This window comes from Triturus cristatus, chromosome 5_2 (genome assembly GCF_964204655.1).
Source record: "Triturus cristatus chromosome 5_2, aTriCri1.1, whole genome shotgun sequence".
In the NCBI taxonomy this organism is placed as follows: Eukaryota; Metazoa; Chordata; class Amphibia; order Caudata; family Salamandridae; genus Triturus; species Triturus cristatus.
This window is the reverse complement of record NC_140588.1, coordinates 365,672,188-365,684,739: the sequence shown is the minus strand read 5'-3', so window position 1 is coordinate 365,684,739 and position 12,552 is coordinate 365,672,188. Positions and strand designations below refer to the sequence as shown.

The following is a 12,552-nucleotide window of genomic DNA, read 5'->3' as shown; positions in this document are numbered from 1 at the left end:
GTCTCTAAGTATATCCCTAAGCAGGAGGGAGGCCAGGGCCCACATTTTAACTTGCTTTTTATTGATTTAAACATTTTATGTATTGCTAAATTATTTGGACACACAACTGAGTTATTATATTTCATATCTGTATTTTTTTCTTTGCATATCAAATTCTATCTGTCATTTTCGTACAAAACTTTGAATGTTAAGACCCCAATGCGACTGTACCAATACAACTAGCTTGTGCCCCTTTTTTTTTTATATATAATACCCTTTGGTAGTACATTTTCTCGTGTCTCAAGAAGTTTAGTTTTCAGATGTTTGAGGGCAAAATCTCCTGCTTTACAGAATGACACAATCGGGAATTTGGTATTTTGCTCTCTCTAAGGGATTCACTCAAACAGAACATCTGCCAGTATTGTAAAATTTCCACATGACCAAATCTAATTTTAAGACGCGTTTTTGTGGGTGGTGTACGGTGGGTCCACCTGTAAACATTGTCGGGCACCCATAAATGTCCATGGTTGTTGATATATTCACACACTTTTAAAACATATTTTCTCACTTTGAAAACACTTTAAATTTGCTTCATTCAGGAGCAGAGATATCGATTGGGGTTCTAGGAAAAGGTGTTTGTGGAGAAGAAAAGATATTGTTGCTCCATAGAAACAAAACAAAGTTCAAATGCTATTTAATTTCAATTGCTGTTTGTAGAAATGTCAGCCTGTGCTTTTCCTTGTGCATAAATGTACACGAATTTGAGCACTCCTTGGACTTTGCAACACTTTCCAAGCAATACTACCAGAAGTCTTTGACATCTTCTGAACTTTTGATATTTCTGTATATTGTAGGCGTTATCCTACATGAATACATTTTTGACTTTTCGAAAAGTGGCTTATGTGAATCTAGCCATTAGATGAGAGGCTTGGACACTTCATTTTTGCTCCGTTGCAACGCCTTCATCACAGCCCCCAAGGGAACAGTTTACCTCACACATTGAAATTGAGTGAGAGCTAAAGTATTTGGGCTTCAAAGTAAAACTTAGAGCAAGAAATGCAATAAAGATTTAAAAATCCACCTTTGGTGCAATTTTAAGATTATACATTGAATTATGATGGAGAAAAATCACTGGCATGACTGATTTTCCAACTACAGAGCAGTTTCTTGACATCTGCCAGCCCTTTGTGAATCTTGACCTAAGAGTACAAAAGTCACTACACAGCTGAAGAACGTTTTACATACTTAACTTGTAAGAGGTTTTTATTAGCTAGTAATCAGTTCACAACGAACATTTAACATTACAAAATGTTTTCACAGAACTGTTTTATTGCAAAGATTGATGAAAGGTAGTCTTGACGCTTAACCGTACATATTATTTTGTCTTCTGTGTTTTTCCCCAGGACTTATGCTATCAGAAGAATCAGAGATGCCTTCAGAGAAAATAGAACTGTTACAGATGTTCAGGAAGTGCAAAAACTGGTCAATCAAGCCAAAGAAAACCTTGAAATGATTAAGCGACAGGTGAGAAGGTTTACGTGCATTCTTGTTAGCATGCGCCTACACTGAGAAGCAATGAAAATAGGGAAGAACCCACTTGTAGATTGGGTCTTTCTAAATGTGTTGAATGTATAATTACGACATCTCCAACTGAGATTTGGTAAATTGCCTGAAAGGTGGCCAGTTTGAACTCTTCCCTATAAGTGTTTCTGCCTAAGTGGGTGTTTTGCAAAAGTCCCAGCCATCCTTTTTGGTTCCTCTTGGGGCCTGGAGATTGGGAGAAGGATGATTTTGATCTGTCAAGGTAATATTGTGGTTGGTGAATATGTGTTTCTATCATGTTAGGAGTACAACTTTGTAAGAAATTCTATTTTAATCTTTCGAGCCCCCATTGAAATTGGTTTAAATAATTGTGGCTCAGTTAAAGTTTTGTTCTTTTAAGTGATGATTTCCTATAGGACTACATAGACATTCTCATCAATCAAACGAGGCTTTCTAATTTGAAAGACTTGTTTTCTGAATGTATAAATTGAAGAATGGGTATGGCTTGTCAGATCCGTTACACTGAAATCATATGTATAGAGAGTACCAATGCAGCTGTGTGATTGTTCTAGCACAGTAGTTTACTAATTGTATAAACCTGTTGTTTCTTCTGTAGCGTAGAATGCCTTGTATTGTATTGTGAGACTTTGTAACATGGTTGTGCAGTCACTAAAGAGCAAATCGGTACTTCTATTGTAATGAAACTGGAATGGTGATGTAATTTTAATATGATGCTGGAATTGTCTGGTCAAGTGCATTAATTATAGTTGGCTACTTTTCTGAAATGATTGATTTTGTGAGCAAGATAATACATGGCATGGGATTCTCCGGGACAGAAGGTTTATGCACTCAGGCTACAGTTTGAAACAGTATTTTCCTTTATATTAAAAATTGTCACACAGATTTTCCACTGCATACAGAAAACAATATGTACTAATTTGTACCCATCACCATTATCCGTCTATTTCATTTCCTTAGTGAAGTTAGACATGTTGCTGTATTTAGGTCTCTTGTACAGACCGCTTTATATGTGTGTTGTCGAAGACCTTTATGAACAATACAGTACACAGAGTGGGCTTTGGGTCAGTCCCTGTCTCGTAATTGAATTGCTTTGTTGCCTAACTGACTTCCCTTCTGCTAATTTGATGGCTTTCCTCCCCATTGTTGTCCTTTTTCTGCTCAGGACCATTTTGGTCTTGGTGTTCTGAATGGATGAGTTGCATCATTTCACCGTTTACATAGAGGGAGCTACTTTTGTCTTTTTTTCTTTGTGTTTTTTTATTTTTCCTCCACGTGCTGTGCTCCCCTCATATTCCTGGGTCCTGCTCTCCATGTTGCTCTCTTCCTAGCTCATGTGTGGTGACTCTAAAACCCTTCCTGTCCCATTAGTATTGTTGTAACTTTTCTGCACCCACTACCGCATCTCCATTGCTTCCCCACCCCTCCTTGCTCATGGGTGTGTTGCTTTGCACCCACCAGGCCCCAGTGTTGCTTCAGCTATAGGCAGCAGTGGTTAGACTTACTGCAAACAGCCTTCCATCATCTTTTTTGTGTTTCCTGTATCGCCCCAAGTGGAAAGGTTATGCCCACACGTGGGTCCCATGCTCACTGGGTCACTGGAACCAAGCTGTACCTGGCTTATGAGCCCATACTAGGGCAAACCCGGTCCTGGGTTGCTTGTGTTCTGGCTCAGAGAGGACCTGGCTTGGCAGTTCGGGCTAGACTTTTGCCAGTGGTTAGACTTATTGCATGCAGTCTACCATCACCTTTTGTGTGTTTTATGTTAGAAAAATTAAGAAACTAATATTTTTAATAGGTATTAAAAATCCAGTTCAATGGTGAAATTCGATTTTTTTAAATAAATATTAAGGGAAAGGTAATTTCCATTTCTTCCAACCAGTAATTAGCATTTGAAAGCACGTGAATGAATGTGAAATGCCTCTCAGAACCACATAGGCCGACCGGAGTGGACAGAGATATCCCTCTGAACCTGACAGAATATGCAAGGGGTGGGGGGGCAGTGAGCATCCTTTGTGACACAAGTTTTAAATCCTGCTGCCTTTCTCTGCTGAAGATTTTGGACTTCCATTTCAAAGACTGAGTCCGAGGTTAAATACTTTTGACCTGATCAAACTTTGTTTCAGTAGCCGACCCACGCTCCACTCAAATCCCACCTGGATCCTGGTGTACCATGACTGCCGTTGCCACTTAACACTTTTTAGCACTTAACGTTTTTTCCACTATTTCAGTGTGAAGCTTTAATTGTTCATATCTCTAGTTGCTCTTATTGGATTTTTGTCATTTTGGTATAATTTTATCTATCACAATTTACTCTGTTTTCCTAAATTAGTTTGGGATTTTTCATGGGTTGTTTTGTTACTTTATTACTTTTTTTGGTAGTGCATAAATATTATTCATATTGCCTCCAAGTTAAACCTGTCTGCTCTATGCCATAGCTGCCAGGGTGTTCAGCTCGGATGAATTTAGTTAGTGATTAACCCTAACAAGGATTGTGACTATTGTGTGGGGTGGGCAATTTCTACCCCTCAACTAATAGCTCAATTTCTTATAGCCAGCAAAAGTAATGTTTAGGACACAACAGTAAAGTGAACCCTAGAGTCCATCTTAGGGGCGCTTTGTTTCCCATATCTCGTTGCCAGCTGGCAGCCCCTAGCTTCTGCCTGTCGTCGCTATACTCCTTTGCTTCAACTCTGTGGCACCATAAACAGCCGCTGTTGCTAGCAAAGCAGACTGCAGGCTGTGCCTAACATCTTGCCAAAGCTGGCATGAAGTTTCTAGCATGTGAGCAGGCATGGCTCTCTGTGTCCCTTCAAACCAAGCGTCTTCGCTACAAACAGAGCTCTGGCTCCTAGCCTGAATACACTTCGCTCTGCAACTGGGCCAGCTCGGCTCAGAACTTGCAAAGATCCTGCAATGATTTGACTGTCTGCTCTCCACTGTCGCACCACATGTCAGTTTCACTCTCGGCCATTCCTGTTACCGTCTTTGAAGGGATAGGTTGCAGAACATTCTTCTGTGAATGCTGTTTTTTTCCAGGGAAAAGTCTGATGACGTGCGATCTACTGGATATAATAGAAATCAATCAAACTGCATCAGTTTCTTTAAAACGTTTCATGGCCGTATTTTATCAAAATGTGATGTCAACAGATGGCATGCCATTTTAGAGAAACAATATTCAATATAATATTCCTTCACTGCAACCTTTGCTTGCATACAACACCTCCAATGGAACGCCGTCTATAAGGCAAATGGTGCTCATGTAAAGCGCTCTGATGCCTTCGGGTCGAGTTCGCGCCATGTAAAATTCAAATTAAATATATTAATATATATTTATCCTTGTCAGATTTTTGCTTACACTTAAGTAGTACACCCTGGAGACCGTTTGGTCAGGTTTTCACGTTAAACCCTAGACTATGGGGGAAAAAAATCAAATTCCTGGTGCCACCATTTAAACATCTTACCTATGCTTTCCTTCTGCCCCATCTGATTCCGGCCTGTGGTCATGCAGAACCAAATGTCAGATGTTTTAAAGGTGTTAATCATATGAGGTACATATGTTTCCTTGACCAAGATCAACGGCAAATGCTGTCTGAATGTTGTTGGTCCTTAGAACTACCAGTTGCATTAAAGGCACAATTTGACCTTCAGAGGTATCTGAATGGTGTAAGGGGATAGATGCCTCGGTATTCATTCCTTTTTTGAATTTACTATGTAAAATTGGCGTCATTCCAGCGACTTTCTAGAAATGTTGCAAAGTACATCCCATTACAAGAGAAGGAGGTACATTTCTGGTATTGGAGGGGTGATGGTTGTAAAACTCTGAATTGTATTGCCATTCCTGAGCTGCCATGTGTAGGATGTCTGCATCCACCAACCTCTTTCTCTTCACTGTATATGACCCACAGCAATCAACAGCTGCTAAAGAAGTTAGGTAACGGCCTTTTTATATCTCATATTAAGAATTTGAGAGCGCTGTCATTATGCAGTAAATGTGCCTTTATCACCTTCTGACTTTAGTTCATGACATCGCAGCTGTGGTATTCGTTACATAGGCATTTTGTTCTTGTCTCTTTAATTAGAACATTCTAATGTTAGAACACAGGCTAGGTCATAGGTTTGTGGAGTGGAGTGTGGCAGTTTGGATTTAACCAGGATCTAGATGAGACGCTCATCTCATATCTCTTATAACCAGATATCTATGCTGTACAAGGTTTAACTTGGCAATAAACCTATATTGGAATTATCTTATCCTGTGAGTTGGAGTTCGTGTGTCATGAAGCTTACTACAATTTGGTACCAGGAGTGGGGTCAGAGTCTTCGTTCTGCAAATCAACACGTTTGATCTCGGAGGACCTCACGGGACTAATTGGACTTCAGTTCACGGTGCGTTTCAAGTTGAGCCATCGTGTTCATCTTAAACTAGTGGATGGGTTGGCGCCTGGTGGAATTGTTTATTTCGATTGTTTGACACTTGAATTTTATCGTGACAGCCTGCAGCGTGAAGTGCATGTATTTATCAGGCTGACTATCTTCATGAAGAAACGCTGTATTATATAATTCCAGTTTTGTGTCTATCGAGTGTATTCGAGCGCATTCAGATTGGGGAAAAATCGTTGACCGACAACATTTTTTTTTTAAATAACGCTTACCTTCTGGCATCGTTCGGACGTAGGAGTCCCAGGCGGAGCTCAAGGTTCCATGTTCTGGCGTTTTCTCCATCTCAGCGCTCTTCCTCATTCTCGTCGACGGCGGTGCATTCTGGGATAAAAACGCGCTGACGTCACGCGCAGTCGGCGGCCATCTTGGATTGGGAAACATTTCAGACGAAGTCAAACGAGAATCGTTTTCAAGCGGAAAACAGAGGAAAATACATATTCGGAATACACGGACGACCTACGCCTATCAGTGTGACGGTGATTCACACACCATTAGCCAAGGTTTTGTGCACTGTGAGTTTTTAAAGAACATTGTGGGGAGTAAATAATAACTGTGTCAACAACTGTTGTAATTCCAAGAATTAATTCATAATGGCATCCAGCCAGGGTGTTATTCAACCTGCGCCATTTTTACCAAAAGCAGGAAAACCTGATCTGAAATGGGTAGAATGGCTCAGAGATTTCGAAAATTACCTCACAGCCATAGATGCAGACAATTACTCGCCTAAAAGGAAGTTGGCTTTGTTGGTTAATCACCTAGGTACAGCAGGCCGTAGAGTCTTTGACAATTTACCAAGACAGCCTGCTCCCTCAGCTGAAGACACAATTTGGAATGTATATGCTGAAGGGAAACTACGTATGGCCAAACAATACTCGGACACCCCGAGTGTTCTCCTAGAGCGATATAACTTTGCAATGTGCAAACAATCCAGTGAAGAGTCAGTTGAAGACTATATAGCGACTTTGCGTGTTTTAGCTGAAAAATGTGAATTTGGATCCGAAATTGACACTTATATTAGGGACCAATTTGTGTTTCATTGTTTTTCAAAGAAAGTTCAAGAACGATTACTTGCTTCACGTAACCCTAATTTGACTGAAACAATTGACATAGCGAAAAGCATAGAGAGATCAATTGTTACTTCAAAAGTATTGTCAGGGCAGCAAAATCAGACTTTAAGTACTGATTTACAAACATCGGTACGACCGGTGTGTGCTTCTAATGTAAGTTTGGTTTCTGATGAGAACATAGTGGGTGCTATCAATAATAGACAACCATATAACAGGAATAGAGGATACAAAAACCAGGCTCAAAGGGGTCAATTGGTTTGTTTTCGATGTGGGTCAAGAACTCATATCGGGAACAACCTTAATTGCCCTGCTTTGAACAAAAGATGCACTAAATGCCAAAAAATTGGCCATTTTCAAGGCTCTTGCAGGAGTAATGTAAACCCTAGCTTGAATAGAGTCAGAATATCCAACATTGCATTGGATGAACAAGAGGTTCAAGAGTGTATTACAGAATTTGAAAACATTGTAGTTACCATTGAGGTACCGGAATCACTTGGTAAACCGATAAAAGGACCCTTAGTTGACATGAGTATAAGTGGTAAGATAATCCCAGCAATGGCTGATTCAGGTGCACCTGTCACTATTCTTGCAGATTGCACATTTTATCAGCTGTGGCCCAAGGATATGTCTCTTATTGCTCCTGATATTAATCCCAAAGCATTCAGGGAGCAAGACATAGATCTTTTGGGTTATTTTCTGGACAAACTAGAGTGCTTAGGAAGGGCTGTCAGGACAAAGATATATGTAGCCATAAAGGGAAGGAACATCATAGGTTGGAGGGATCTTGCCTTGTTAGGGATCATATTGCGGCCTGGTCAAGACCCTCCAATTGTTCTTGGTGATCTTCCTTCGAGCATGGTGGCAAGTATTCAAACTGACATGAAGGTGGATGACATCACGAAGTCCTTTCCAAATGTGTTCAGGAATACTGTAGGTGAGGTAAAAGGGTATGAACATAGCATAAAGCTAAAAAAGAACCCAGTACCAATAATACACAAAGTTAGACCAGTACCTCTTACGGTCAGGAAGGAGTTGAAGGTTTTACTTAATAATCTAGAAGCTGAGGGAATAATATCGCCGATTGATTCATCAGAATGGATTTCTCCGGTGGTTTTGCGAAAGAAAAAGAGTGGGGAACTCAGGCTGTGTGTAGATTTAAGATCATTAAATCAGAATATCCTGGTAGATTGTCACCCGTTACCCCTTATACACGAGATGCTAGCGAAGATAGGGAAATCTAAAATCTTCTCCACCATAGATTTACACTCTGCCTATCATCAGATTAAACTCACTTCAGACTGTCAAGCACTCACTGCGTTTGTAACTCCCTTTGGAGCTTACAAATACTTAAGATTGCCATTTGGGTTGGCATCGGCGGCAAGTGTGTTCCAAAAATTGATGGATGGTCTTTTTGGGGATACACCACAAGTACAGGCATATCAGGATGATGTACTAATACACACTGAAACTGAGGAGGAACATATAGAAATTTTAAAGAAAGTTTTGTCCATTTTGCAAGACAGAGGCATGACAGTTAAGGCCAATAAATGTAAATTGTTAGTTGATAATGTTGAATATTTAGGCCACAACATTTCATGTGAAGGTATAAAACCTAAATTCTGCAATGTAGAAGCAATTCGTGATGCACCACCACCTACAGACAAGGATGCTTTGCGATCATTTTTAGGCTTGTGCGAATATTACGCTAGGTTTGTTCCAGGCTATGCGCAATTAATTCAACCATTAAGACTTCTTTTAAAAAAAGGAATGAAATTTGAATGGAATGACATATTGCATGAAGTTTTCAAGGAAGTTAAGTTGTTAGTTATTAACGCCCCAGCTTTACACCCATTTGTTTCAGATGCAAAATCTTTCATTGCAGTGGATGCCAGCCAGAAAGGTCTTGGTGCAGTTTTTGGCCAATGGATAGATGGAAAGGAAAAAACTGTTGCGTTTGCCTCTCGCACTTTGACTTCTACGGAATGCAACTACAGTACAATTGAGCGGGAGGCACTCGCTATAGTTTGGGCGGTACAGAAATTCAAAACGTATGTTTGGGGTACTCGTTGTGAGATTTTCACAGACCATAAACCGCTGGTTTCTTTACTGAGTGGCAATGGGTTGGGGAAATCTTCAGCGAGACTAGTTAGATTATTGTCCAAGTTGCAGGAATATAATCTAAATATTGTCTATATTCAGGGTGGTAAAAATACTCGGGCTGACTGTTTGTCTCGTATACCTCTCCCTGATCGTGGTGAAGGTGAAGATGATTGTCACAAGGATTGTGTAGTAGGTCTCATAGATGCTGTTGACAAGTGCAATGGGAGCATTTCTCAGGAAGAGTGGGCTGCTGCAATGGATACTGATGAAACACTCAAGAAGGTGGAGATTTTCATCAAAAGTAAGTGGCCAGCTGAAAAAGGGTTGAGTAATGAGTTAAGAAGTTTTGCTCAAATCAGTGAGCAAATTTCGTTTGAGAACGGAGTTTGTGTGAGGAATGGTTTGTTTGTCCCTCCTGCGTCATTAAGGAATAAGATCATAGACATTGCACACGAAGGACATTTAGGAATTTCTGCAACTTGTAAAATTCTTAGGAATATATTCTGGTGGCCATCCATGGATAAACAAGTAGCATTGTTTGTAGAGAATTGTCCTAGTTGTGTGGTGTCAGACAAACACTGGAAAGTTCATGTAAAACCTGTGATCACGGTACCCTTTCCAGAGCTACCTTGGGACAAAATCGCTTTAGATTTTTCAGGTCCATTTAACATATTGCCTTCTAACAAAAAATATTGCATAGTGGCGATAGATTATCATTCTAAATGGATTTATTATTCATTTGTTGAAGCAGCCAATTCGAACAATGCTATTTTATTTCTTCAAAACATCTTTAAAAGTGAAGGTACTCCCAGTTTTGTAATTACAGACAATGGTCAACACTTTACCTCACAGCAATTTACCAGTTTCCTTGAGAGTGCTGACATAAAACATTGCCGTGTAGCGCTTTATAGTCCATCATCTAATGGATTAGTTGAGAGGGCTAACAGATTTATTAAAGAAGGGGTGCAGACAGCCATTGCAACAAAGGTCGAGGTTGGTGCTTTCTTACAAAAGAAAGTATGGGCTTACTTGACAACGCCTCATTCTACTACTGGTGTTTCACCCTTCAAGGCACTTAGGGGAAGGGAAGCTAAATCTAAATTGGTGCCACATTGGTTTAGGAATGTGGAGGCTGGCTCTTTGTTGTTGGAGAAAAGGAACACCATGATGAATCTTCAAGAAGTGAAAGCTAGGGTTGAAAACAAGCAATTGGTTCAAAAAAGGAACTATGATGGCACTTCTGCTCCTCATGTTCCTTTTATCAAAGTTAATGATTGGGTTATCATAAAGAAACCTTTTAAAGTGGTTAAAGGCCAATCTAAGTTTACTTTGCCAGTTAAAGTAGAGAAAGTTACTGAATCTTCTGTGTTCTTAGGTAATAAGGGGTGGTGGAATAAAAACAGTGTGGCAAAGGTTTCTGATAATCAAGTTAAGATTTTCAACAAAGTTTATTCTGATGTGCATGATGAAGAAGATGATGGGTTTAATTTTGGTCCTGATTTGAATGACAACTTTAGTCTGGATAACTTTACTCCCAATCATGATTTGAATGTCAATCCTGATTTGGATGTCAGTATTGATTCTTCAGATCAAGCCACCTGTTCTATGGACGAGGTATCTGCACGTGTTCATCGTGTTTGTAAGATGCCTCAAAAATTCAATGATTATGTAATGTATTAATTTGTATTATTGTTTTAAGCTTTGTTGTTTTGTTTATGGGGGGGGGGTATGTGGTATTCGTTACATAGGCATTTTGTTCTTGTCTCTTTAATTAGAACATTCTAATGTTAGAACACAGGCTAGGTCATAGGTTTGTGGAGTGGAGTGTGGCAGTTTGGATTTAACCAGGATCTAGATGAGACGCTCATCTCATATCTCTTATAACCAGATATCTATGCTGTACAAGGTTTAACTTGGCAATAAACCTATATTGGAATTATCTTATCCTGTGAGTTGGAGTTCGTGTGTCATGAAGCTTACTACAGCAGCGCTCTTCTTATACCAAGTGAAGATTTACTAAATATTTTGTGAACCACCTTAATTTATAATTGTGTATGTTGCCCTACTTCAGCAGACATGGCCACTAGAGCGCATCTTTAAGGCTAGTTTTACATCGTTTTATAAAGTAGCTTTGAATGGGAAACGAACATTGGCAAAGCCAGTAGTTTTTGCCCAAATGCCCTAACATAATAAAAAACATTTATTCACTTATGCATTTGCACCTGTTAGCTCACTAAAGCCAGACCTATTACCTTTAATGGTAATGGTGGTGGGGAAAATGCAATTCTGGTAATGGCGATGATTGTAATGGTAGTATTCATGGTGACAGTGGTGGTGGTAGTGGTAATAGTGGTGGTGTTAGTGGTAATTGTGATAGTAATGGTGGAAATAATGGCAATAGTCGTTTTGGTGGTGATGGTATTAATAGTAATGGTAGTGGTGGTGATAACAGTAATGGTGCTAATAGTGTTGGAGTAGTGGTGATGATAGTAATGGTGGAAATAATGATAATAGTAGATGTTGTGGTAGTGGTGGCGGTATTGATTATGGTGGAGATAGTCCCAACAAAAACATACAAACTTTTCTGTAGTTAAAAAACCCCAAAAAACAGCATTAATGATGTAAGGAATTGAATGTATGATGAATCGTATTTTTAGATGTAAAATAGTGCCTGATGCATTGCAATTAAAGCACTGGATAGGAGGCAAAATGATAAACCAAACGACCAATAGCATGCACCGAGTGAGTAATACACATCGGGATCTGCTGTTCTAAGAACTAATTGCAAATTGTCTCACGGACAACTAAAGCTGTCCATAGCCAACCACCAGATAGAGAATGTGCAAGAGGTGACTTTTTCACATAAGTTGATTGCCATTCTGTTTCTACACCCAACAAAATAACCTCTGGAACTGATTTATGAATGGGTATTTTGTGGTGTCACGTGATGTACAAGGGCTCTCGGAAAGCTTCTTTGTTGCCCATAGGAACTAGACTCGCTAGAGGCAGTGGCAGCTCAGTAGTGTTGCCACACGTCTACAGGGGGGAAGGGAGTATGTCTTTGACAAGTGCTCTCAGTGCACTGTTGGGATGTTGCTCCTCCACTGCTCAGTAATTGTTCCCGTGGAAATGCTAGACTGGAAGACCCGGATGACAAACTTCAAGAGGAGAAGGATATCAAACATAAGTGTAAGGTAAGCCAATAATGTCGATGAAATAAATGATTCCACGGAGCCAGAGAAATTCTGGAACAAAGGAGGTTAATCCGCAACACAGTCCTTCCTGTTCAATTCCAATCCAGTCAATGAATCCGAATGATCCTTCCCACACTCTTTTATCTCCTCCCTGCATTCAATGCCATGCTCCCGCTCCCTCAACAAAATGACAATGATAAGTGCATCATACC

General features: G+C 39.9%; 1 protein-coding gene across 1 annotated transcript in view; it reads left to right on the top strand.

Annotated features, from left to right (window-relative positions):
- The window catches only part of LYRM4 (LYR motif containing 4), a 369,677-nt gene that overhangs the window by 145,036 nt on the left and 212,089 nt on the right, over window positions 1–12,552 (top strand). The window contains exon 2 of the mRNA XM_085607213.1: window positions 1,383–1,503. Within this exon, the coding sequence (XP_085463339.1) occupies window positions 1,383–1,503 (121 nt within the window). The remainder of the gene's footprint in view (window positions 1–1,382; window positions 1,504–12,552) is intronic.